The sequence below is a fragment of the Pelmatolapia mariae genome, linkage group LG6 (genome assembly GCF_036321145.2).
Source record: "Pelmatolapia mariae isolate MD_Pm_ZW linkage group LG6, Pm_UMD_F_2, whole genome shotgun sequence".
Taxonomy (NCBI): domain Eukaryota; kingdom Metazoa; phylum Chordata; class Actinopteri; order Cichliformes; family Cichlidae; genus Pelmatolapia; species Pelmatolapia mariae.
In genome coordinates this window covers 17,884,472-17,912,027 of record NC_086232.1, presented here as the reverse complement: position 1 = coordinate 17,912,027, position 27,556 = coordinate 17,884,472, and the positions used below count along the sequence as shown (strand labels likewise).

At 41.8% G+C, this 27,556-nt stretch overlaps 1 protein-coding gene across 4 annotated transcripts in view; it reads right to left on the bottom strand.

Annotated features, from left to right (window-relative positions):
- Nucleotides 1–4,452: 4,452 nt before the first annotated feature.
- fbxw7 (F-box and WD repeat domain containing 7) overlaps nt 4,453–27,556 on the bottom strand; it is a 129,410-nt gene continuing 106,306 nt past the window's right edge. For all 4 annotated transcript variants that reach the window (XM_063476063.1, XM_065471049.1, XM_065471050.1 and 1 more), the window contains 10 exons: nt 27,298–27,380; nt 25,621–25,762; nt 22,485–22,619; nt 19,883–20,006; nt 19,574–19,710; nt 18,843–18,956; nt 13,864–14,045; nt 11,557–11,782; nt 9,170–9,380; nt 4,453–7,000 (listed from right to left, as the gene is read on the bottom strand). In XM_063476063.1, the coding sequence (XP_063332133.1) occupies nt 6,732–7,000; nt 9,170–9,380; nt 11,557–11,782; nt 13,864–14,045; nt 18,843–18,956; nt 19,574–19,710; nt 19,883–20,006; nt 22,485–22,619; nt 25,621–25,762; nt 27,298–27,380 (1,623 nt within the window). In that variant the 3' untranslated portion in view covers nt 4,453–6,731. The remainder of the gene's footprint in view (nt 7,001–9,169; nt 9,381–11,556; nt 11,783–13,863; nt 14,046–18,842; nt 18,957–19,573; nt 19,711–19,882; nt 20,007–22,484; nt 22,620–25,620; nt 25,763–27,297; nt 27,381–27,556) is intronic.

The window sequence follows — 27,556 nt, the reverse complement described above, 5'->3', positions numbered from 1 at the left end:
AACTAAATAAATGTGGGGTGGCTCAAGACTTGTTCACAGTGCAATACCGTTTGAGATATGACAAAATGTAACTAAAGCCTAAAGTTCTCTTTCCTCTACCTAAAATGCCTGGATATAGACTCAATAGAAATTTCTACAGCATGACAAGAAATGGGAATGACTGGGTTTGACTTGTTAAGGGAAGGAATTAAAGGGGGAAAAATGCATGATTGGACCTGGCATTCTGCCATACATCAACGTGGAACTACAAAACTGTATCCAGATATTGACCCAACATATGTGAGATGCAATCAGGCTCTAGCCACTTCGCTTTAGTTCTGGTCACGCCCGGTAGTGGGGCAGTTTTTAGGACATTTCTTTCACGTGTGGCTATGACATCACTCCAGACTCCATCACTGGCCCAGAACCATTCCTGAAAGTGTATCGTTTCCTAACTCAATACCAGTTGTAGCCTGTAGTGAAATAACCATCCTTAAATGGAAATCAACAGCATCCTCATCTCACACACAATGGATCACGGATGTCAGGTCTACCTCAAGCTGGGAAACTTACACTCGAGTGAACATTGATCTGCCTTTGCTTTATACTGAAAATTTCTAAGCTGCATCAACAAATTCTCCATTATTTTGAGAACTAATTTGCTTCAGATTAAATTTAGAAAGCTATCAAAGAGAACTTTAAGTTCATGATTAGTTTATCGGCTCTTACAAATGTAATACAATATCTAGTTGGGGCATCTTGTCCTGTTTTGTTGATTGCAAGTACACTCTGAACTCCTCAGATCAAAAAAGGCTCAACTCAAAGTTGTAGCAGGACCGTTTCTTTTGTAATCCTTTCTTCAACCTTCAGATTTACAACATGCAATATTAAAGTCAGTTGGCTCTGCTGCGATGACCCTGATATTTCCCATGTGCACTTGTGAGTCTGTCTCAAACCTGTGGAGAGCACAAACACTTTTTGGTCAAAATGACCTGACTTTCATATCCAGGGTCATCACTGGTAGAGAGATCGGGATCTAAGCCCGGGTCGGAGAAACCAAACAGGAGGTTTCAGTGGAAGTTCAGGGTTTCAAAGCCTGAAAGCGGTGTATCTGGTCAGCTGGTTGAAGCAGAGTTCTCCCATGATTGCCATTTTGGGTGTTTTCGGTCATCGCAACACAATAGTTACTCGCCACAACCCACCTCTGAAACTTTGTTCTCTTCCTCAAAATCAAATTAGAATGGAAATGTTGCACATTTAGCAAAGTGGAAGAGATCCAGCATGCCTTGCAAATGCACAAGTGCACGGGACTCTAATGGGACAGACGAGAACTGCACAACCAGACGTCCCTCAAGGCGATCAAATTAAATGTACCCACCCCGATCCTTTAGGGGTGGGGTGAAACTTGAAGCCCACTTCTCATATTTGGTGCCCTTCTGCAGGCCTGAAACCCAGCAGGAAGCTACTGGATTTCCTAACCATGTGCAGATTCTGTGGTTTGAAAATGCGTTTTCAGCAGCCGTTTAAAACATAGGTTACCTTCTCCTTTCAACCATTATTCAGGCTGTGGTTCACATTACTGACTGTATATTCGACTGTGTGTTTGTATGTACGCTTATCTACTGGATGTTTAACCCCACACTGTGCATCACTTTGTAACTGTGTGTTTCAGTTTCAGTTAAAACAAACCTGACCGACTGTTCTCAGTGTAAAGTGCACTCGCTCACTGATACATGAATAACAATAGGCAACAATGTGTCACTCAGGTTGTTTACTGTTCTCCAGAGCAGAGGGGCTGCTTGCACGCCACACAAGTGGATCCTGGAAACAAACTGCGCATAACATAACCTTTTCAGTCGAAGTGGAAACGCCCCACATGTCCATTCATGTGAGGATGAACAGCCCTCACTGCTTCCTCACAATGCTGTTTATACTCCGAGTGGACACCGAGCTCTGAGGCCGGGCCAGACACGAACTATTGCTAGGCAACAGGCGGGAGGGAATCTGGAGCACAGCTAGACTGCAACTGCTGCCACACGAGCTGTACGGACTCATGACAGATAACGTTTTTTTGGGGGGGGGGGGCATCAAGTGGGTCACGTTTAAATCGCTCCCCAGCCGCCATTCACGGTCTTTTATATACAGGAGAGAGCAGAGCAGAATGAACGCAACATGCGAAGCTAAACTGCATGAATTATCTTCACAGGCTGAAAAATAATTAAAGACTAAACAGAAAACAAATAGCTCATTAGCATTTTCGAGTTGCAACACAACACTTTGATAAAATTACACTTAGTGGAAGTGTGAATAAGTGTTTTGTCTAACACTTCAGGCTATCTGGATTCAGTTCCTTTTGAATATGTTACATAAAAGGCTCCTAAAAAAAAAAAAGGCGACATAACAAAAAGAAATCTGAGTAGTCCTGCTGTTTAGAAATGCTCAATGTAAAACTGGATTTACAAGAAATTTAAGGCAGATAATCATAGGACACTTGGGCCACATTTCTACATTTGGGCCCATTGGGTGTTCGGTTGCAGGCTGACTGCAAGCAAACTGCTGCCGATTCATTTTCTGTCAGCTGCTCACCACTGGGAACTGTAACCAGTGCATACAATACTGATGTACCAAAAGAACAGAACTGGCATTAGTCTTTATAACGCCTGTCAACAAATCCCCAGAGAAAAAAATGATTCTACTACCACTGAGGCCAAAGCCATACAGCTTCCTCCTCTGAGATCCTTCACTGTCCAAAAACTATTTAAAAACACAAGAGTTGTCATGTTGTTAAGCTGGCAGGCACGTTGCTTCATCACAGTGAACTGGTGTTTTTCACCCTCCATATAGTCAAACCCTCCAAGATTTCGCTTCTGCTTGAGTGATTCTGTCTGAGGAGAATTTCTGTTTTTAAAAATCAAACCATTTTCATTTTCTGTAGGAAAGAGTAGTGATGAGGTCAAGTACCTCATGGTGCAGAGCTAAAAGGGTGAACGCAGGGGTAGCACCAAGGGAGGGGGCACCAGCCACCTCTCAAAATTTGCTGCACCAGGAAACTAGGCATATAGTTTTTTCTGTGTTGTGCCACCCCAGGATTTTTAGTGGCCCCCATTTGAAAAATTTCTGCAGGCACTCCTGGGTGAATGGCAAATAAAACAGACAAAAAGTGGAAACGTGTTGGAAATGCAGAATTAAAAGTTTGACTAGTGCATTAAATTGAGGGGCTGTTAGTGCGTTTAGTCATTTCGTGGGATTTCTTGATAATGTGACTTCAACAATAAACAGGACAAATGAGAACTGCTGCTGAGCTGGAGATGCAATCTGATGAGCAACATGCACAATCAGGAAGTTTAGTGACTAAGGTCTAACTTTATATTACTTATTGATACTGCTAAAAATCCTTGAAGGTCATTTCATTGTCCAGTTCTTCTGGATGGCATGAAGATATCCTGATCGCCCTCTAGAAGTCCTTTTATGAACCTTGAATCTGCGTGTTTATGATTTTAATACATACCTGAAAATCTTGCTTCACACAGAATTATTGCTGTTTGGTATAATAGCCAAACACAAAGTTGGGTGCCCAGGAGCATGACTGTTATACTAACATAACCTTATGGCTTAAACATGATTGTGCACTGGTCCTCTGGAGAGCCTGTGGATGATTTTGAGGACTGTCATCTACATGTCTGTAGCTTCTTACAATCAAACAACCAGTCGGTGGCCGCCTCCTGCCTGTGCCGTTATTGAAAGAAAAATACTGGCAGTGTCCTCAGCCTCCTAGGAGCTGCACCCGTGGTAAAAATGTAGAAACCCTAAGTGATTTCATTAAAGCTGAACACTGACCTTGACTTTGAATTCAAAGTCAGAGATTTAAACTCAGAGGTTTAGTAGATTCCCCTATTGTTATCAATTTGAAAATAATGTTATGCTAACTTATCGTATTCACAAACATGGATCCACACCCCGCGCTCACCTGCTGGAGTGACAAATTATAGTGCAGGAATGAAAAATGCCCTTCTTAGCTGCTCTTTTCATCAGCAACTGGACATAAAGTCACTACTGTAAATCTCGCATTAGTTGACAGATTTGGCTCTCTGATAGTTTGTCCCATTTCCCAGAAAATAAAATGAAATTGAAAAGTTATTGTTTGAAAACTGCGCAGGACATCGCATGCAAGTGCGTATTTTAAGTGGTCAGAACGGGACTTCCAGGGAGTACACAGGAAGTAGCAGGAGTGCTGGAAATGGTGCAGAGCGACATAAGAAGCCCATCTCGAAGGGGAGACTAAACTGAACTCAGATATCTGTTTTTGTGAAGGTGCTCTGATCACACCGGCGACGAAACTAGAAGACTAAGACTGCGCTGTGATTAATGTTTAAAATTATTCCCTTGTGGATGTAATTACCAAATAATTTGCTTTATTGAACACATAAGATGCCTTCATACAGGTAACAAAAACAGACAACTGTCAGCTTGAAATGAAAAAAGAAAAACCCACATTTTATTGCACTTAAGTTATAAGAAAATAAAATTCTAAGTGAATCAAACAAATACACAATCCCTTTAAGGTTTTTTCTGTCCGTTTTCTTTTTTTGCCAGGCAGTTTACATGAACTGGAAAAAAACAAAGAAAAAAAAGAAATAAAAACACCTGCAACAAATCTGATTTCTCAAACCAGATCATAAATTAAAATCAGAGGGAGAAAACAACAAGAGGAGATAGAGCAAGATTGTTTTCTTTTTCTTTTTTTTTTTAATATACAGTGTTATACCACTTTCACAGTTCAGCTTGAGTTGTGACTCTTGGAGATTGGGACGGTTTTTGTTTGGCTACAATGTTTCTGTTCATGTTTTGTTGCCTTCGTGGGATTTTGTTGTTTTGTTAAAATTTTCCCCCCCATGACGACCCGCAAGGCCGCGGCCGCCTGGGTGATTTCAACTGCGACACATGTAACACTAAGACTCCCGGCAGCTCCGCCTGTCAGTTGATGCTTGTGATGGTCTCCTCTGTTGCTTCAGACATCTTTGAACGGAACAACAATCACACGCACGGATATGGACAGTTCTTTCATTCACCTGTTAAAAATCGATACATCTGCTAGGATTTTTTATTTTTTTTTTAATATTTTTGCTTTTTTTGTCTTTGCCAGTCTGAACAGCATTTGTACATTTCCCCAAAGAACAGGCCGAAAGAGCTTTGTCCCAAGGAATGTGTTTACAAGTTGCCCATTAACACGCTAAACACACGCACTCATGCACACGCACGCACACACGCCAACAGTGTACATCCCCTTGTTTCCTCTCTGCGGGCGCTCCCCGCCGGTATCTGTCAGACACGCTCCCTCCTCTCGGCCTCGTAGAGGCACGTTTGGCTCAAGTTTCAGTGGCAAAAACAAAACAGAAAATAAAAAGCTGGATGTTACCTTTTTTTTCTCATATTTTGTTTCTGTAAGTCCAAACATATAGAGTTCAATTTGGAATTTCGCCTGGGACTAAAACGTCACAGCAAGTAAAAGTTCCATCTCTCTCTTTCTTTTTCCCCATTCATCTAGCAGCATAAATACAGTTTGGCCACTGGGGGGGAAAACGGTAGAGGGGAAGGGAGGGGGGGTTCAGGGGGGCATTAATCCACAGCGCTTAGAGCAAAGGACCTTTTCTTCTTCTCGTCACAGCACTGGCATTGAGGAAACCACCCCAGCTAGACTCTGGAAAAATCTGGACAGCATTGATGTTCATGTGGAGACGGCGCTCCGAACCCAGGTATGTAGAAAACAGAAAGGAAGAACCAGGAAGAAAGGAAGAAAACAAATCAAAACAAAATAAACCCTTGTGACAAAGATGGCAAACCTAAACAGGGCAGGTTTCTAATACTGGGATTTGTTGCTGTTGGCAACATTGAGAAAAGGCGGAAAAAACAAAACAAAACCTTTCATATGATAAACCAAAGAGGTGTTGAAATTCACAGTTGTGTTTGTGTGCGGTATTTTAAAGAAATCAGACTACAGAAGGGGAGAAACAAACAAGAACAGAAATGGAGTGACGAGAAACTAGCCTGAACAGGCTACACCGAGCAGCTCTTTAGATGCGACTGTGTGTGGAAAATCCACCTTTCTCAGCCTTAACCTACGGTCAACGTTTCCCACTTTCCGGTCGGCCTTTTGAGTGTATGTGTGTGTTTTTTCTTTTTCTGGGGGGGGGGGGCGCACACTGATGGGAGGGGGTTACAGGGGGTGGGAGGGGCTTTTAAAAAATAATATATCTCTGTACATGTCAAAATCTGTCAGGCTTGAGCGAAACTAAGTCTCTGAGTGAAGCTGCCCCCAAACTGAAAGGATTGAGAGTCACTTCAAAAGAGTTCAGTCATTTTCGGCCGTTCCTCTCTTTTTTTCCCCTCCTCCTCTTCTTTCTCACAGCCAATCAATGGACAGACCAGTCGTGCTCCGCCCTCCTCGCCTCGTTTCCAACCCGATCCCCCTTTCGGCTCCACCTTGTGCTGGTGGAAGGGGCTCAAAAGCGGGGGCTGAACAGGTGAGGGTGTGTCTCTTTGTCAGTAACATTTGCCCAAAAAAGCAGGGGAGGGGGGAGGGGGGGGGGGACGTGGGAAGATGATGGTAGAGGACAGGACAGCCCACTGTTGGTGGTTGTGGTTCTAGCATTTGGATGTTGGCTCTCCAGTTTCCAGGTTGCCTCGTCTCCCATTCCCTCTCTACTCCTTCCTGTGCGGTTCGCTCTCTTCGTCCTTCCCCACCGCGTTCCCTCTCACTTCATATCTACGTCAAAGTCCAGGACCAGCAGCTTGGTCTCCTCTGTGCCGTTGCGGCTACCAACCGCGCACACCAGCTTGGTGTTGGAGGCCCGGATGCGCCACACCACACCGCCGCTGCCGCCACTTTCCAGAGTCACCAGGTTACGGATGAACTCGCCAGTCTTCAAGTCCCACAGTTTGACCGTGCCATCGTCCGAGCTGGTGATGACAAAGTTCTTGTTGAACTGGAGGCACGTCACGGCGCTCTGGTGCTTGTGAGGACCTGAAGACACAAAGATAATTATATTTAGTGGGATGAGGTAAAGAAAAGTCTTTTTTTTCATGGCTTAAAACATTTACATTCAGGTTAAAGTTTCCAGTAAATGTGTCTGGATCAGTCAGGTCCTAAAACCTGTAACATAGGGGAATCCCTTTCTACCAAAGCTCATGGAAAATGTTGGTCAAAAGTGCTAGTGTACTGGCAAATAAAGAATGAGCGAATTTAAAAATAATGAAGAACCCAGATACAGGGAAAGATCTGAAGGAAGATCTCTGTCAGCCTGTGAGGTGAAAGAAGAGCTCTTACTCCTGATGGTGCTGTGACAATGAGATCTTCGTACAGCTGGCAGGCTTTAGGACGAGCTGCCAGAGCTCATTCCTGTCTGTCACAGACACTAAGCAGCTTCAGCTACACCTTTGTCTGGTCTGTTTGGTGCCAGTACATACCGGTTAAAGCGTGTAGTGGCTGAAGTGAGTTTATTTGTGACTGTATGCGTGACTCCTTCAGGCTTGAAAATCATACCTTAATTAAATCAATTAAAGCGAAAACAAAAACGAGTGCAGAGTCGAGTGCAGGCAAATGAACTGATTTTGACTGAATTGTGAGCTCAGATGCATTTAACTTGTTTCTGGATACACAACCTTTCACAGACGAAACCTGCTGAAATCTCTGAACAAGCGTTCACATCTTTTCTGTTTCCGTCTCTGATTAGTTCAAAGGCTGAGTTATTTACCCGGCTACACAATACCGCTCTGCACCAACCCCCAACTTGCCTGTCTCTCTCCTCCCTCTGCTCTTCCCATTACCACAACAAAGCACTCTGCTCCATCATTACCTATGCGCTCTCGAGCTGACAGTGACAGCCTTGTTGTCTTATCAAAACACACTAATGAATGGCAGAAATTGTCTGCTGACCTAATTATATGACCTACAAAGTTCCCCGGCCCTCAGTCTTTTACTGTAGTCACCTCTCTTCACCAGACAGACCCACAGTCTCCCTCCCTGCACGCCGTCCCTCCTGCTCTCTTAAGGCTCTTATACGACCATCCTTTGTTGGGCTGCTGTGTGCGCTGTGGACGCAGCACCCGTATGCGGGTTTGGAGTTTGCTAATGAGGGCGGTTAGGAGTGGGGCACTGCTGGTTGCCACTGCTATTCAGCCAAAGGATTTCCAACATCCTGTGAGGCACCAGTGCTGCTAATGGAGTTAGAACTATTCAGACACAAAGGAAATGAGACTGTAATCAGGACCAGCAGGCTTGCAAGGTGTTGGCTCAGTACTGCTCCACTTACACACACAAACAGGTAATTTAGATGGATTTTTAATTGGACTGTCAGTATCAAACAGAGTCCCATCTAACGTGTTTTTTGTTGTTGTTATCCTACAAGGCTAGCATTGCCACTTTTCTACACTTTAAGTCATTTATTCATGGATCTACAAGTCTACATTTCAGTCTGCACGCAAGTTGTTTTGTAGCCACCTTGGGTGTAGCTGCTTTGACTACAACATAACCAAGTCTAGTGGTATGAAAACACTGCTGCAGTAGCAGGACAGGACAGAAAGTTAAGAGAGAAAGAAAATATAAGAGTTACATCCCCAAAATCTCTGATGTAGCCTGGCTGTCCTGTCACATGAGACCTTTGTACTGATTTTTTACTGTAAGGGCTGCCCATAAGACTCACATCTGAAATTATTTTATCAGAATAAAACAGCTAAGAGTTTGGCGTCTGATCTCATGACTCCCAGCAAATAAACACAGAAATTTGGAAGTGATAAGCAAACATCCTCCAACAACACCCAAAAACGTTGGAGCCACTAAGGTCAAGCTCTTCTGTGTGGGAGACAATGCACCAGCTGCTGTGTGAGTACTCAGCCCAATGCAGTACAAAGAACACTTTTATTCTTTTAGGGTTTATCCAAATAGTAGTAAATGTGCAGCAGTTTCTCGTACTACAACATGTTTTGTCCGTGTGTGGTCCTGGAGACTTCCATTGCAGCAACAACTACCCGCAGCTTTGTCAACATGATGGACTCAGAAAAGTGTGAGATGTAGTCATGAAAAGTTAAACCTGTCATTAAAATTTAATTAGATTTCAATAACAGCTGAGACAGCCTCTGGTTTTCCTGAAGTTTTACAGTAACTCTCACACTATTCATACTTCACTTTCCTCACCTTGCAGTGTTTGGAGGCACTGGCCAGTCTTGATATCCCAGATCTTGACAGTGGAGTCTGCATTGCCTGAGACCAGGATGTTGTCTTTGAGCTCCATGCCACTGGTGAGGGACTGGTGCCCCGTTAGCGTGTGGATGCAGTTGCCCGTCTCCACGTCCCAGACCCTTATAGACGTATCCAATGAGCCGCTCACGACGTGGATCCCGTCGAACTGCAGAAACAATGAATAAGTTTAAATTGTCTGACAATCAAACGGCCACTTCTAGATAACCAAAACTGTCACTTGAAGTTGGAGTTGACGGCAAAAGCACCTTACATTTCAACACTGCGTACTTTGTTTCTATTAACCTTAGACTAAACCCATTTAAAATGGATGCGCAGTATTGATCTGTTAAAGCTTTTCTGCTGGTTCCCAAATCTAGTTGGAGAGAACCAACACTTTAAAAGTCTATCAAAGCAGCATGGCACAAAAACCAATCTATCAGTGCAGTAATCAGCCTCCTCTGTGAGGGTTATGGCACCAGCTAAAGTGCTCTGTCATCACACAGAGTGGATGAGAAGAGAGGACATCTTAGAGGACAAACGGGTATAAACTTTTTTTCCCCGTTCCAAACGAACAAACATCACACATGTATGCTGGGACATAATAAATTAAGAATATAGAATTGCACATGAATATGAGAAAGATAAAGGACTAAAAAATGAATGCAAAAAGAGATATTTGTTGTTTTTGTGCACCACAGATTTAAAGCAATTGCCTGAGCCTAACAAGCAATATTTCACTCCACAGAAGTCCTTGGAGGACACACGGCAGTGAACTTCCTACAGTTTAGGACAGTTAAGAGGAAAATTGTACAGTAAAAAGGCCCGTTTAGAAGCTCTTCATTTAAAATTAACCTGTGTACTCTTAATAGCACAAACCACTCTGGTGACACAAACATATGACAGCTGCCATGAGCATGAAAGTATCTTTATGACTGTTTTCCCTTAAGTGTTACTTGAGTCACCTATTGTTGCGTCACTAAAGTTTGGGGATCAAAAAGGAAAAGTTCGAGGTAATCGGTTTGCTGCTAATTGCACTGTTATTTCAACATTTAAAGAACAGAAGGTCAAACATAGATTTGCATTTGACATAACTAGTTTTCAGGATTTTCTCCACTTGTTTTTAAACACAAAAAGGTGTTAAAACATCCACTGTCAAGGCACACGGTTCTTAATTTGCTGGTGTAAATCAAAGACAGCCTGCAACTATCAACTTAAAGAAATTATGCATGCCCACTGTGCCAAAATGGCTTAACGTCTTTTCAAGAAGTTAAGCAGAGCTTTAATAAACTTTTCCTTAAACAGAGAGATGTAAGGCGTCATGTAAGGCGTCTTCCCTCATGACAAAAATCATGAAACTTTCAGCTTAATGGCAGATTTTTTCATGTCAGAACCACGGACAGCGTTTCTGCAGTTTCTCCACTCAGACTGCTGTGGTCATTTTACGTTACCCTACACAGAGACTTGATTAGTTACACCTGTTGAACTACTCACTCACAAATATCTAACCAGCAAATCACATGACAGAAACTAGATATGACAAAGATGACCTGTTCAAACATAACATCAGAATGGGGATGAAACTATCCAGTGAGCAGAAGCGCTCTGGGTGAAAATGCCACCCACAGAACTTCCACCAATAGTGTAAGAGAGGTGTCACATTTGCAGAAAAGATTGGATATTGTAATTTTGAAATGTTTATTTAAATTTTCTCCCGTTCCTCCAGTACATCATTATTTCTACCACAGAAAGCTTCCACTGTCTCTGGCCTATGCTGCCATGCTGAGAGAGAAATGCATGCATAAAACTAACGACTGCATTATGTTTGACAAATTGTAAGCAACAAGCTGTGTTTTTAGTAGATCACTCAAACCCACATGTGTTTGCTTGCCACCTTAATCTGTACTACTCTCGTTAAGGCTGAGATGAACTGGTTGCTCATAAATTCTGGTAGAAAGTCACGCACACAACCTGCTTGCTTTATGCTGATTGAAGCCTTGTGCTATTTCTTTTAGATTAGTAAATCCGGCCCTTTGACAATAGTCAAACATGGTTAAAGCCTCTTTTATGCTCACATCAGTCTTACAGACAGCCCTTACAATAATGTAGTTAGACGAGTTCTTACATATATGGACTTAAAAACTACCAACTGCATCTGATTCATTGCTTCATAAACGAGAATGTTTTACAAATAACAGATACGCAATATCCTATGAATATGAGTTCTCAAAGACTCTACACTTTCTACTGTGTGCAGATAAAACAAAGTAACACGTACATTTCATTTGGCTCCAAGGTTGATTGGTATACACCAGTCTTTTCTTTAATGCTGTGGGAGGCCTCACCTGTAATGAGTACACTCGGTTTGTGTGGCCTTGCAGCGTGTGGAGGCAGGTCTCCATCTCGGGGTCCCAAACTTTCACCATGAAGTCATAGGCACCGCTGACCACCCGTCGCCCATCATACTGCACGCAGCGCACCGCCGCCACGTGGCCCATGAGGACGTGTAAACACTGACCTGAATCAATGTCCCAGACGCGCAGCGTGGCATCACGAGATCCACTGACCACCCTGCATGACACAAACGCAGACAGTGAGAAAGGTAACGGTAGCAGAACACAGATTTTCAGGAGAGATTCAGGAATGAATGTTGATGAGTACGGGTGCAGTAATCAGTTCAAACCACCGTGAATTCAATAGCTGCCTTTATGCTGAGCTGCTTTCCCACAGATGTAACGTGCATTTCAAGTCATCCATTCTCCAAGATTAAATTCAATACTCTACACAACTGCTCATTCATAATATGGTAGATGCACTGACAGAATAATGAGGCAGGTATGCACGGATCCTCACTCCTCTGACAATGAGTAACCCACAGTATCACATTCATGTTCATACATGAATGTACAAATAAATCCCCACACCTGTCTTTAACAGCTGCCCTGATCTGTGCATTCACCCTGAATGGAAAGATATATTACCGGTTACAGGAAGAGAAACTCCCTTTAGAGTGACAGTTACTCAAGTTGAACATTTTTCAGATTATCACACTTAAGGTCAATACTTTCATCAACTTCCATCAGCTTCAAGACACTTCAGTAAGGACTAAGACAGGCATCTCTCCACATTTGACTTTAAATTTTCTACGGGCTATTTCAATTTAGCCAAAAATAAACAAATAAATAAATAAATAAATAAATAAATAAAATAAAATAGAACATGCTGTAGATACACACAGCCTATTCTCTATTTATTAAATGCCTCACGGTGCTACACAGATAGAAATCACCAACATGTTATTCACCGTCTACCAGCAGCTCACAGCATTTCCACTGAGTGAGTAATCAAATGCTACACAAAAACCTTGGTGGGCCCTAAGGCGAAAAGAGCACTTCGAGTCTCCAGAGTGTGATACTGAGTGAATAAGTGAGCAGCAGTTCACTTAAGTCGCCTCACAGGGTCCATTTAATCACTATGAAACCACATGCTCTCTTTCATAGATGCTGTCCTCTTTTACCGTTGTACAGTTGCTCTTATTTACCAGATGGGATGGCTGTAAATGTGGGTGTGATGAATCATAAGGAACATTCAAGGATTAATCTATCCTGTGTTTCTTATTTCTGAAAGTTATATGGTTAAGCTTTTGTTTTTACACCAATTAAAACGAATATTTATCCCATAGAGTACAGTAGAGCCAAAAAACATCTAAAACGTGAGTTTGTGAGCTTTGGAGATGCTGCTGGACTGCTGTAAATGTTTGAGACAGACAAATTCAGTTTTTCTGCCAAGCTATGCTAACTAGATGCTCCCTGTAGCCTTACATCTAATAAACAGACAAAAGAGGCACTGGTGCCTAATATGCTGTATGCATGCACAAAAAAGCTTGTTCCTATCAAGAACTTTCAAAATAAAAGCTTAGACTGTAGTAGAGGGACTCTTATGGTTAAGACACGGGGGAAAAAAAAGGTAAAATCTTATCTTCAGTTATACAAAGTATATAAAGAATTTAATTCTCATTTTATTTAATTCTCATTAGCGCTTGAAGCCAATTTTGAAATCCATGAACAAGGTCAGGCAACATGTTTGGACCTTTTTCTACAAAAGGATAAAAAAAATGTAAAGTCTATACTCCTGTATAAAACTGAACGACACACACAGACATCACGAGGTAACCGGTACTCATTTCAGCACTTTGCTCATGTGCGGATGAGCCAGCGTTCCTACCAGCAAGAAAACAAGAGTATTAAACAAAACATGACAATTTCTTAAAGAGGAAAGCGCACAGTTTCACACAGCAGTACACAATTGGCAAAGCTCACTACAACACTAAAATTGACTTATTTAAGGATGCCACTAACAAAACCATTATTTTCAGAGATTGCTATATCAATAGCACAAAACGCTTTTCTGTTTATCTAAAACTCAAAGAAAATCAGTTTAATATCACACACGATGAAAGCAACAATTATTAGAGTGGAACCTGGTAGTATTTGATAAGTTTAGCTTGAAAAAAAGGCTTAAACTAAATTTATTATGAAAAAGATTTTCTACTCATTTCAGCTCAAGACTGATCGGACAAATCTTCATCTCATCGAAAGCATCATAGAGCCTTCAAGCTTGGGCTTAAAGCACAGCAGTGAGCTGCTCCGTACCTTTTCTCATGTAGGTGCATGCAGCGCACTGTTGAGGTATGCCCATAGAGGGTGTGGATACATTCTCCCGTCTCTGCGTTCCAGACCTTGAGTGTGCGATCAGTCGAGCCGCTGATGATAATGTTGTCTCGCATCTGGGATGACCACACGCCCCCTGTGTGGCCCACCAATGTCCGCAGACACTGAAGAGGAGAAGAAGAAGAGTCTTGATCAGGATTCCTGATGGACAGTACAGACTTCCGATGTTAGAAAAGTTCATTTGAAAGGCATTTGGGGTGATGACATTCATACATATCAAAGCTCAGCTTAAGAATTCATAAAATCTCATTTGGGATTTTCTCTTCCTGCATGCCCTCTCGCTGCCTTCAGAGGGGGGGGGAAAAAGGGAAAATTTAATTTGACATTTTACAGTAAGGAAAAACTGAGTCCACACTTGCTGCTGCCGTGCTGGGACAAAACCTCCCAGAGCTCTGCACAAGATTTAACGTAACTTTCAGAAAGTGGCCAAATCATTTGCAGAAAGGGTTGATGACAGTCTTCACTAAAATGTCTCCATTCATCCTCATTAGGGACAGGAGATTAGTTATTGATTACAGCACTTATGGAAATCTTTCTGATCAACTCAATCTGTGTCCAAGCAGTTTGTCCCATTTGAGCCTCCCAAACACATTAAATTTAAATTCTTTTAGGGAGAAAAAAAAACTGTAGAAGTTGCAGCTGCTGTGCTCATGTCAGGTTTAGAGTGGAGTCTGCCACTGAAATGTAACCTCCCAGAAAACTGCGTTGTATCGTGAGGATTACTTTCAGTGTTTGTGCACACATTTTAATTTCCATTAGTGATGAATGAGCGATACCGCTGCGTAACACTCAACTACAGGCCTGCAGTTTATTACATCACGCTGGGGATACAATAATGCAGGATTTTTCCCATAAATCAAAGCCTCCAAGAACGAGAGTGTGATTAGAACCTACTCAAACACTACGTGGGAAGACAGAATATCTGAAATGAAGGGCTTAGGCATCTTTATCTGTCTGTGAAACAAACATAAAATAAGCCGGTTCCAAAGAATGAAAGAAGATTAGCGCTCGTTTAATGAATGTGTGAAGGCCTGCCTTTTTTTCCCGTTTTAAATACATGAGGGTTTTCATACAATGCTTTACATTTGCTTCAGATCTCCTCTTGGTTTAAAAACTGTGGCGGGGGAGTATCCGCTTTAGCAACCTGAGAGCTGGCCTCATTGAAAGACAAATGCAGGAGATTTCCCTTTGTATTGAACAGCCCACCTTTCACGACCTCAAATATGAGAAAATGTGGGCCAGATGTAGGGCTCAATGTGGGTTCAACTAATGCTTAGCAAAGGTTAAAATAAACTGGCTCAGGTGAAGCCATCAGATAATTATAGCCTGATACCAGATGATTAAGAGATTACTGTGGCTATAGTTTCATTTCCATACTTGACTGTTTGACAGTAGAGGAACGAGAGGTTACAAATGTCTCAAGATAGACTATGAAACACATAACCAAAGCGGCAGGCTGACAGAGTCTTACTAATGTGTTCTTCCTGTTTCTTCCCCTCTCTTATTTGCCTTTTCCAAGTCTTGTGTTGATGATTTGATGACATGGTTTTGATCTACTGTTTGTCTCCAAGTACTAAGTGGATAATACAGACGTGTCACATAAGTATGGGTAATCACACTGCGCTTCCTCCACAGAAAGAGAGAGAGAGAAAAAAAAAAAAAAGAGGCTTCATTATGAATGCACAATATTCAATCAGCTGAGGATAAGAATCTTGATACAGGTTGATCTACATGGAGAAATAATCCATACTTTCATTTAATTAATGATTTCAGATGCTCGCTAATCAGTCTGTTAACAGTTCCAAAAGCCACCTCTAATCTGTGGATCTCCCCTTGTTTTCAGTTAAAAACAGGGGACGTGTGTCAATGCAGCTAAAGCGTCTCGCAGAGGACACCTCTCCCTGAATACGACGGTAGTCCGCAGGTCTGCCATCTTAAATCTGCCTGACAGCTGAGGCTGCCTCTGACAGGCACCACCAAGGACACGCTCTGCTCTGTTAAGCACCAGGCAGCCACCTTTGAAGCAGCAAGATGTGTTTGTTTGTGTGCCTGGATGGAAGATTGACGTCCCCGGCTGAAGCTGGAGACAAGCAAAGACAAAGGTCCATCCAGCCAAAGACGGAGCCTTCAAGAACCGTCTACGCAACAGTTTCTTCAGCAGGAAAAAGAAGCTTTTTGAAGATCTGCCAGACCACACGTCTCCAAGATCCAGCAGATAATGTTATATTGTTTAACCTTTAAGCACTTTTTGTTTGCTTCTTGCAGTACTTCCACCATAAATAAAACCCACTGTCTAACCTGATTACTAGCTAGCAAGCCAGTTTTGTTCCAGGTGCGGAAGTCTTTATATAAAATATGCTCATATAATAATTCCCTGACTACCTCACAGAACGGGTTCAAGTCGCTGTGTTTTACATAACAAGATGAATCGAGGGGCAGGACAAAACTAGCTGCAAAGATGAAAAGGCAAATGCTGGTTGTGGTGTTTGTTAAAGCTCTATTTTTGCTGGAGTAACTGCATCTGATGAATATTTGTTGAGCAATTAAAAATTTAGGCCATGCTCATGCAAATGAGGCTTATTAATATAATGCACACTTTCTATGCTAAAAAAATACCTAATGAGTTTGAAAAATACATAATTCACAAACAAATCTGGGAGAGAAGAGGGTATTGTCAACAGATTCATTAAACAGCCGACGGAAACATCTGATCGGATGCAGTATTTGGTGTAAAGACAACACTGAGAACATTTTGAATGCGGCAGCCTTTGAGTCACCCCACAGTATCCCATCACAGGGGAACTGTACCAATGCCTCTAAAGTGGAGGCAATGTTTCTGAGGCAGAGGAGCACAAACAGGAGGGAAGCGTTAATAGTGGTCTCTCTTTGGCACAAATTGTCTACGCAGTGACCAATTTCTTTTCCCATCCCGACTTTTTAAATCATCCTCCTGCAAAGCATGCTGCTGCAGGTGGATCTCTGCACTCTCCTGGAGAAAAGGTAACCAAGATGATTCTATGAGCCAATTTACCTTTGTAATCTATAATCAGTCACCAAACTCATTACTGATTTGAGGGACTACTTCTGACCCCAAATCAAACATACCGTCCTTTCAGAGCACGATGAAAAAAAAAAAGTATAACACAATCCCAGTTTCTCATCTCAGCTGATCACCATGCTGCAGTCTCTTATTGATCCAGGTCTCAGTAAGAGTTAAGTGGCAGGGCTGTAGAAGTAGAGACTGGGTGACGGTGCTTTGCTGAAGTTGAAAGATTTGTTTACAAAAAGGTGCACAAAATTCAAATAAATCACTACCAAAAAATTACAGAGAAAAGATAATGGCTACAATCTTGGGAGACGTGCAATATGACCCCCCCCCCCCCCAAAAAAACCAAAAAGTACAAGAGATATGATATTGATATGAACACTGGTAGTCACAGCAGCCATTGTAAGCTGTGTAACACTTCAAGACCACTGACAGCCACTTTACAGACCTGCATCTCAGAGACAGACTAAGAAAAAGTAGCAATCAAGTCTTCAAATAAGCTGGCAAAGACTATAAAGAATTCTGACAGCAGGGAGAAAAAACAAATCCAGGGGCCGGTAATCTCATTGTATTTTTACTTTACAGTTTTACTGGCATCGACAGGCACTTCACCGAAATGGTCGATTCGGCTTAACTGGCCGTTCCTCTCCAGTGAGGGATTCACTCTCTGTGGTGCTGAGAGCTAAGGAGGCAAAGAGATGAAATCCACAGAGGGAATGTGTGCTCTGAATACAGCAACCAAACACGGATTTAGGCTCATCTCGCCTTCATGACTAATGTAAACAAACAATCCTGAGGCAGATTAGCATTGTAGAAAGCACATACAATAACCTCTGTCTGTGATGTCATTCTGAATGCAGGGTGGGTTGAGGAGGGGGGGAAAAAAAAGCTTTTTAGAGCCTGCTGGTGATGTGACTCATCACAGGCTTCCACCACCAATATGGAGCTACTGCAGCTATAATTCAGCAACCTGTCATCCAGATATTAGTCTTTGGGTGTAGGAGAGCCAAACTGTGCTCCATGCCTATCGGATGACCTTGGCGAGATCTGTTCAGATCAGCAAATGTGACTGTGACTGATATGCATGTAATCACCAGTTGGGGGAGAGCCAACTTTACTTTATGTGTTCAGCCGAATCTCCGCAGCAATGAAAAGCAAACTCAACTCTTTTACATGCGAAAGTAAAGCTGAAACGGCCGCACTGTGATCATGCAGAACATCTTTTTTTTTCCCCCCTTTGAGAGGTTTTGCTTTGAAAGTTTTCATTTTTAAAGACCAAGTTCAAGCCCAGCCTTATGTCATTTATCTGAGTAAAAAAGCAAAAGGGATAGACTGGGAAGAGAAATAATCAAGGACTTCTTGTGAAAACTTCTTTTGAGAAAGGAGTCCAGCATTGAGGCATGAAAGTGTTGTGATTTACCACGATCTGTAAAGCGCTCTCCAATATCACAGAGCAACCACTGCCTTTCTTTTTAATACACAGCGTAAAGCTGCAGCACAACGCCTGTGTGTCTGCACCAGCTTCAGCTATGAATACTAACACCGCGTGTGGACATGGGCTGTGTTACAAGTCTGCAAAATAGATAAATATAAGAGAGGAGAGACTGGGACAGAAAGCAGTCTTCCCAGGAAGATTTTTATGTGGTAGTGTAACGCAAAATTATATCAGTGGGAGCACTAAAGATACAGTATTTAAATCAATTCAACACAGTTTTTTCCTTTACTTCTAATCAATGAGTGTAAAAAGTAGTATGATTAAGCAAATAGCCTATTATTCATATTAGTGCCTGCCTCCCTTCTCTTCTGCTCTAGGTTTAAAGCGTACATCCAAAATGTAACAGTATTCAACTCTTACCTTTCCTGTGATAGCTGACCAGACTTTCAGCGTGTTGTCGTCAGAGCCGCTGACGATGCGATTGCCACAGAACTGGAGGCAGGTGATCACGTGGTCATCGTGGCCTTTGAGCACCTTTAAATGGGACACATGAAAAGAGATGAAGCGGGAAGGGCACGGAGGAAGATTTGATGTGGAATGACAACGCAAATAATGATGCTGACAGTAACACTTCTTATGCATCAAAGTGAAAATGTCATCAAGCGCTGCAGGTGTACACAGCGCTTTAAGCAGTGTTGCATACATTCAGTCTCAGCTAGTGGGTCACAGGACTGCGAGCTCAGCAATTGACAGGGCACACTGCATATGCAAAGGACTATAACGAGCGTGGGGAACTAATTTATGCCAGTCGCGGCCTAAAATGACCTGCAGCTGTTTCACAAACAGCTACAGCGTACAAGGTCCATTAAGGATGAGCTTCAGCATGCTGGTCATGCTCTATGAGAAGCTTCTGAACAGGTAAAAGAGACGGCGAGTCTTTAATGTGAAGGAGAATAAGATTTTCCTGTGCTCCAGCTCAATTAATATTCCAAACAAATACCTGGGAGCACAGACCTGACCGCTCACTAACTTTCCATCAGTTTAACACTTCAGACTCTTATTGAACCATCTTTCTGTGCCTCAAGGCCATTTGATCAGATCTGTAAAACTCCTCTAACCTGTGGGGAATTTAAGTTCGAAAGAAAAGCTACCTTAGGTGATTTGAGGTCCCCTCTCCTCCAGTTAGTGTCTATTCTGTGCTGCCTGATGTAGGCACTCTTCCAGGGGCTGTGAGTGAAGCCAGGCTTGACAATTTTTCTCTTCTTCAGGGTAAGGGGCTCATCGATACCTGTGAGAAGGGAGAAAAGAAGCCAGTTGGAATATTTGTTTTTCAATAAAAGTGTATTTTTCCAAACAGGAATAACCACAATTTTAAGCACAGCAGTCGACTTCAGACTGCTCCCGCTGGGCGACTGCATGGTGTCTGTCTGCCTGCATCTGTTGCAAACAGTTAGGCTCACCCTCTTCCCTGCATTTCTCCCTCCACAGCAGGTTGTCTTCTGCAAGGATGCGCCAGTAGCGACACGTCTGTGCTGCTTGGAGGAGGTCCTTCGGTTCCAGGAATGACAGCACGTATAAAGCCAGCTGTTGAAAGACAAGGACGAGCAATGTGAAAGGTGTAAAGCAGTAATGGGGGGAGGAAAAAGAAGCTATAACTTTCTACAGTTGATGTAAACAACAGTTTAAGGTGACATACATAACATACATTTTCAATAACCTAATGGTCAATATATGATGTACATTGTAAATGTAAACTGGAGATGTGTGCGCCATGACAAACAGGAAACAAAGAGGGTCTGATACAAGAAAAAAAAATACTATGAACATTTGTCATTACTAAGAATGACAAATGCTAAAAAGACCAACAATTTCTTTGTTTGGATTGTCGATTAAAAACAGACAGTAAAAAGTAACAGATGAGCCTGGGCGGTAAGAACAGACTAACAGTTTACAGCTTGACCAGGAGAGACAGGATTAGAAATGAGTACATTAGAGAGACAGCTCAGGTTCAGCTGTTTGGAGACAAAGAGAGAGGCAAAGCTGAGACGGTTTGGACATGTGCAGAGGAGGGATAGTGAAAATACTGGACAAAGGATGTGGAAGACTGCCAGGTAGGAAGATAAGAGAAAGATCGCAAAAAAGGTTCATGGATGTAGTGAAGGAGAAACATGCAGGAGGTGGTGTGACAGAAGAGGATGCTAGGGATAGGGTGAGATTGAAGGCTAATGGGATTAGCCAAAAGCAGAAGATGACAGGTCTACTTTTTTAGTCTTGTGAGATGAAAACCTGGATGATTGTTTCCAGAAGTCCCGTTTCTATCCATCCAAACTCAAATTAATGAGTTTTCAAACTAAAACTATCCCCCAAAAGTCCATTTCAGGGTTTAAAGTTGTGACATGGTGTGGGTTCTAGGCATAAACGCAGCACACATGATAAAATTAAAGTGTTTTAGTGTGGACGTGCTGAACAAATATAAGAGAAAAAAAAAAGGAATAAGGGGAAAAAAAATCTAAGAAAACAAATGCAGGATAATTAGTGTAGCTTGTACAACAGTCATTGAGATGAGTCGACATGTTTGTAAAAAATTTTACATTGAGCTTCTCAGCGCAGGTATAATGCTACAGCTCATTGAACCAAATGAGCATAAACCAGAAAGACAGTCTCCTGCTTTTTTGTTCCACTAACAATCAAATTCAAATACACATATATTTGCACAAAAGCAATGAGCTGGATCACCTGTTAGGTCAAGAGATTGTTGTGCATCTGCATAAAAAAGGATTACGGGTTCATTTGACAGTATGAGGCGTAAGCTGCTGTGTAAATATTGTTCTTTCATTATCCGACAACAATATGAGATGACAGCGACCCCACGACAGAGTAACAAATTCAGGTGTGCTGCCACGAACATCAGCATGGAGTCAAATTACTTAGGATGGTCTCCAGCTGTCAATTATTATTGATCTGAAAAGTTTAGAGAAAAGTGTAAAGACATCGTATATAATTTCTGACAGCTCAAAGTGATGTACTCGTATTGCTTTTCCATCACAGCCAATTAATCAGTTGTCTTCTCCATTTTAATTAATGATGGATCCATAATAGTGACTGAGAATCTGTCTATACTCTATTCAGCTATAGTGAATTAATATGCTAGATTCATCCACACAAAATTAATCAGTCAAAGTCTTAATTTGTTCAATCATCTCTTCTCCTTGGTTTAAATGTGTTACAGTACACAGTTAGGTCTACTTCAAGTCACCGTTATACCTGAATCACCCCAAAGCCCATCTAAGCCGGCCATCATTACAGGCCGGAGGATATTTTAATAGTTTTATAAATCAATCTCAAATTGCTTTTAAAGTCTGACACTCAGCCTTCTGCAGAATCTGTTCATAGTTTCAATTTCGACTGTATCTCAAGTGTAACCCACAGGGAGCATCCTGCTAAAATTACTTGACAGCCACACCTAATATTTTTCCTGGAGCTGGATCTAAGAGGAGAGGTGGGATTATCAAAAGAAGTCAAAGCCGCTTGTTGTTGTTGTTTGGTTTCTTTGCTCATTTTTCTTTTAAGAAGAAACAGAATGAAAGGAGAGTTCTCATGAACCGGTGCGAACACATAAAGCTGTTTGTTTATTTGGCTTTAGAGCAAGTGACACCAACACCTTGAAATGTTGCATCCTATTGCCTCACTCTCCACACTACCCCCACCCACCCTCAATCCTGACACCTGCCAGCCAAGGTGTGAAGTCTCTGATCTGCTACACAAGCTTCAGCAAATTGAGGCCGATTTGTTAAGAATCCCCTATGTCACATTATCAGCGTGCCACTTTACATTGTTTGTTTTGTCAGTTATGATGTAGAGCAAAAAACAAGACACCCACTATGGATGCCCTAAAATGATGCGAGGGAAGACCGCGAGAGACGATCAAGGCTGAGACGACTGCCTTGTGTCTTTTTCAGGTGCGTTCATTCGAGAACAAATATAAAAGCTTCTTGTGGGAGTTCAGGTCAGAATACACAGGAAGCCGAGGCAGAGGGGACGAGGTGCTTGAGGGGAACTCACTTCTTTGGGCAGCAGGGAGATGAAGTCTCGCTGAAACTGCGGCTCGATCACCTGCATCATATGCTTTACTTGTGTGGGCTCACAGCTGTCAATCAACTCATCCAGCGCCAGCAGCTTCTCTGGGCCAGTCCAGCTCTGGAGTACACACACACGCGCACACACACACGCACACGCACACACACACACACACACACACACACACACACAAAGAGAGAGAAAATTGAAATTATTCAAATGACTTTACTTTGAAGAGGGGAACCATTAAATGTGGCTGTTTCAAAGTGGAAGCCTGGGTCAATGGGAAAAAAAGGCCAATTTAATAGAAAACACCAGAGGTGCAATGGTGTCAGTCATGTACAGAACATCACAGCAAAATTTAATGTTATTTTAGATCAAAACTTTCTCCCTCGCCGCTGCATTATGTATTATGCTTTGGAAAAAAATGTACGACAAGATGTTAATTTTAAATCTAGGGTTTACAGAGCTTCTAGCAGGATTTGATGACTTTGCAGCAACATAAAAAAAGAGGTGCTTTATGGAGTTTTCTTGTAATTTACCTTGAAGCCTAATGAATGTGTTGAATGCATTTGGTTTCCCATAAAACAGATGCAAAGCTTTTTCTTCCTTCAATTTAAATATAGGATTGTGTCTTGTGTGTGCATGAGGAGAGGAAAGAAAACAGTGACCCACTTGTAAAAACATTTCTTTGCAGCCAAAGCTATGAGGCAAATTAAGAGATTACCCAGAGGAACCGAAGGTTTATGTTAAAATAATATGACTTTAAAGTGATTTTATGAACTTTGCTTTTATTTATCCAACCACAATAACGTCCCTGCAACTTTTACAAAGATTACAGGTACCTTCCCTGCTTTTATTTCGGTCTGTTCCTCTGAATTGTGTGCTTTTTTCTTTGTCTGGTTGCTCTAAACCACCTGGCAGTGGACTAATTTAACGACATCAGCAGCATATTCAGTATACATCCACAAGTAGCACAAATTGAAAACAGCATTGGGGCATTGTGGGAACAGAATGACGCCTACGTGTTCTTGTGTAAGTTTTTCTTCCAAGTCTGAACTTGGATTGGAGCGCCTTGGAAGCATCCTTCCTTGTGCAGGATGTCTGACACCTTAATGTTCCCTACGTGCCCTCCACTGCAGCACCGGATTGCTCGAGGCACCTGCATATTTCCAGCAGTGGAAAATGTGAATACGGGGAACTAGACTCCATCAAGACCATTATTAGTAGTCAGCATGCTTATTTCTTCTGCTTGAACATTCAGTTACTGCTGAGCAGCTCTCTAACCGTATGTTGGACCCCACAGTCACAGTTGTTTTCCCCTCTGTGGAGCGCTGAAATCCAGACAATGATTACAGCCTACAAGGCAGGGTGGAAAATCTGGCGTACGCAAACCACCTGTAATTTGGCAGCTAAAAGCTTTAGCCAGAGGTGTTGGTTCTAAAGCTAATCAGGCAGTTAAGAGACCCCCTCCCTGACAGAGGGGGGGGGGGGGGCTGTGCAACAGCTACTTATGTGTTTTCACAACTGATAATTTGCACTCCAACAAAAACCTGAAAACCAGAGCTCCATAGTTCCCAACCAGAGCTGAGAACCTTTTTGTCCAGTAAACTTTCAAACTACAGCCTGCAGTGTTTTTCAAAGATGCTTTTTTCTAATTTAAGCTTGACAAAGTGTTTTTTTCTTAAAAAGAAAAACAGTCCGTAGACCATACCTGGGCAACACAAACCCCCGGACGACTCAAAAAACAGTCCAAGCTTCTCATATAGCCCCTCAAACTAAACTTTCTTTAAAACAAAAACTTTGAACAAAACAGATTACAAAAAGGAGGATTTCTACAAGCTATAAAGACTAAAGAGGCAATCATGTGATCTATTACACCAGTTCTAATGACAATAACAATTAACACTGAGGCCCATTATTTTTATACTTCTGCTCGAGTACAAATTAAACAAAGGAGATATGCTAATGAATAAGCTTTAGACATTAGGTGGATTTTGTTACCTTTAACACAGTCATCTTAAGAGTTTCCCTTTGTTGCCACTCTTTCTGCAAAGCTAATGTAAGTAGCCACTTGCTGTATCTTTATATTTCATCTAAAGACACGAGTGGCAGCAGATTCCTCATTTGACTCGACAAAAAGGCCCATTTCTAAAAATCTCCAACTAATCCTGGGATCTGATATGCGAGGTTTCGGTGATCGTGCACGTATGTAAGAGGTGTTTCTCACTAACAGGAGCTACATGCAGGCTTGGACTGGACTGGGGAATGTACAGAATGTGAACTTGAGGTTTATCTCCCTGTAGCTTCAGCTGTACGATTAAAGAGAGCAGACTGATGTTCTGGCCTGAGGACTAATATATGTAAAACAAACACCAAGGTGTCACGGGTTCACCCTGCTGTTCAAAGATAATAGGTTTAAACTCTCTTAGGTAATGAAATCCATGGCAACCCATTATATAGAAAATCAGAGAGGCCCAATCCAGGCTAATATGTTTAAATGACATCCTATTTCCTTGAAGTCATTAGCGCTTAAGTTTAACATGAAAGAAATGACTCTATTAGGTTGTATCCATCAGACAATGATAACATAGGAAATTTACCATAAATAGGGGGTAAACTATAATATTACATCATGTCTTTGCTAGTCTCTAGAGTAAATGACAGTTAATTACTTAAGTGGCTAAAAAGAGGACAAAAGTTTTTATGCCAACTTTGCTCATGGAAGACATTCACACTGAAGTAACGTCTCCATTTCAGAGGATCGCAGAGAAAAAAAACGAAGAAGAAGAAAAGCACAGGCCATAACTTCCTTTAAAAGGATTTTAATCCCAGCGGGAGTTCCTGGTTAAATAAAGGTTAAATAAAAAGTCTAGAGTAGACTAATGTGATCTTATAACTCTGCTTTTCAGTCTGAACAGGTACGGCTAATCCCAATTCCACGCTACAGTGCCTATGGTAATGTGCTGGGCCACAACAACAAGGCAGCAATTATCTCGGAGACTAAGTGAACATTGATTGGACGCAACATCTGCTTTGTGATGAGCTTTTCCTCGAGGGTTCAGAGTCGCCCAAGAGTGGGGAAAAAGAAAGAAAAAGAAAAAGACTCCAGAGCGCTCACCTGAAATGTTCGGAGCCATTCCTGGAGACCCGTGGGTGGCTGGATTGAGGTGATACGTCGTCTCTGTTGCCCCTGACCATTGGCTGTTCTGATGTGCCCAAATGTGGTGGGTGTGGCCGGACATGGGACAATTCCCGTCGGGCTGTAATTTTAAAAGGGAGGAAACAAAGCATCTTGAAGACCAATGCTGATATGAGACCTTTAAAGACAAATAGCGTAACTAAATTGCAGTCTAAGTAGGGGTGTGGAGGCTGTAAAAGCACTGCTGTCACTGCAATTAAGAAAAACATGTAAATATTACACATCCCAGCATATTCTTAATGAGAATAACAGGAAGCACATTATGAAGGGGCTTTTTAAATAAGCTTTGCTGCAAACTCTGCTAAATCAAATCAGGCATGGACAAAAAAAAAAAAAAACAACAACAAAAAAAAACAAAACCTTTTTACATTCAACTTCCTGGAATCTTTTGTGTTATCTCTGACAATTATGACAGCAATCAAACCCAAGCTTTTATTTTGCAGGCAAATTTAATTTTAATTTTTCATTTTTTTAACTTTAGTGCACTTTTCTTAATTAAATCCGTTCTTAGTTATTAGTGGCAAGTCATAGGTTAAATCAATTAAACTGACATTTACTTTAAAAATGATTATTGTTTTCAAGCTAATCAGCAACTCCACAAGTAGATTTGGGCGTCTTTATCACATCATAATTACTTTCAGAAAAAAATAATTATTTGCAGTAAGAAAAAGTTATACTCTTCACAAAAGCATTGCAATTTAAAAAAAAAAAAAATTGTCCACCTGTCTGTGTGAATTAGTGCCGACTGATTAACACAAGGCCTCTCTGTATAATGCAATGCAATTCATCACCATTCAGCAGCACAAGCTACAACCTCCAGAATGTGCATTACAATGAATCAACACCTCTTTAAAACCATTTCAACAAAAACTGATCAATACAACCTTCACGGAGACGGGATTTATTGCAGAGGTGCATTTGTTCTCGCTATGTATACTTAATAAAATGGCAAGTGTTATTTCTAACTCAGACTTCAAAGTGTGCACAGTCCCACATATTTCTATTCAGGCCCAGAGTCTCCTGCTGTATCTGGATGCGGAAGGCAGCACAGGACTTCAAAGTGTACCCATGTAGCCTTGTAATGTAAGGGCAGCAGCAGAAGCCATCCACTGGGCACCCTCGATGCCTCACATTCTGCTTGCTGACAGCAAAATGGGAAGCTGGGGGTCGATTTCATTATTGATTCATTTTTAATGGGAGAGGAAGCTGAGACGGAGCGAGTTACATAGCAACATTTACAGTTAAGTGGCTGTGTTCAGTTTGAATTTTAATGGAGCTACATGTGAACACGGGCATTAAATATTCAGGGTAAGAGAAACATCTGGGACCACTGGCTGGCTGGATGGTGCAGACAGAATGGAAGAGGGAGCATCCCTCTGTTTACACATATACAATGCAAACCTTTGTTCATGCCTCCTGGCATTTTTTACTCCTCGCCTTGGTAGTCCCAATTATAACATGTTCAGCATTAAAACAATTTTTATTTTATAATTTCTACCATAATCTTTTTGATCCTAAGGTGATAAACAAAAATACAAGGGAAAATGAGTCTCTGTGGATAGCTGGGGTGTCTTATGAGAGAAAAAGCTCTCTTACCTCGGATACTCTGGACCTTTGCAGGGCTTTTTTCCTGAAGGGAAAGATCGGACCTCGGGACCATGGTCCAACTTTCTCTTCATCTGAAGAAGAACAAGGGGAGAAACAAAAACCTTAGTAACAGTGAAAGCACAAAAGTGGGAAATTTTGTATTTAAAAGCTAGAGGCAACCTTTTGGACATAAATTCAACTCCATTCTGGTAACTTTCCTTTAGAAACAAAATCTAAACCAATTTAGTTCTAAGACACTAGCCCTTGA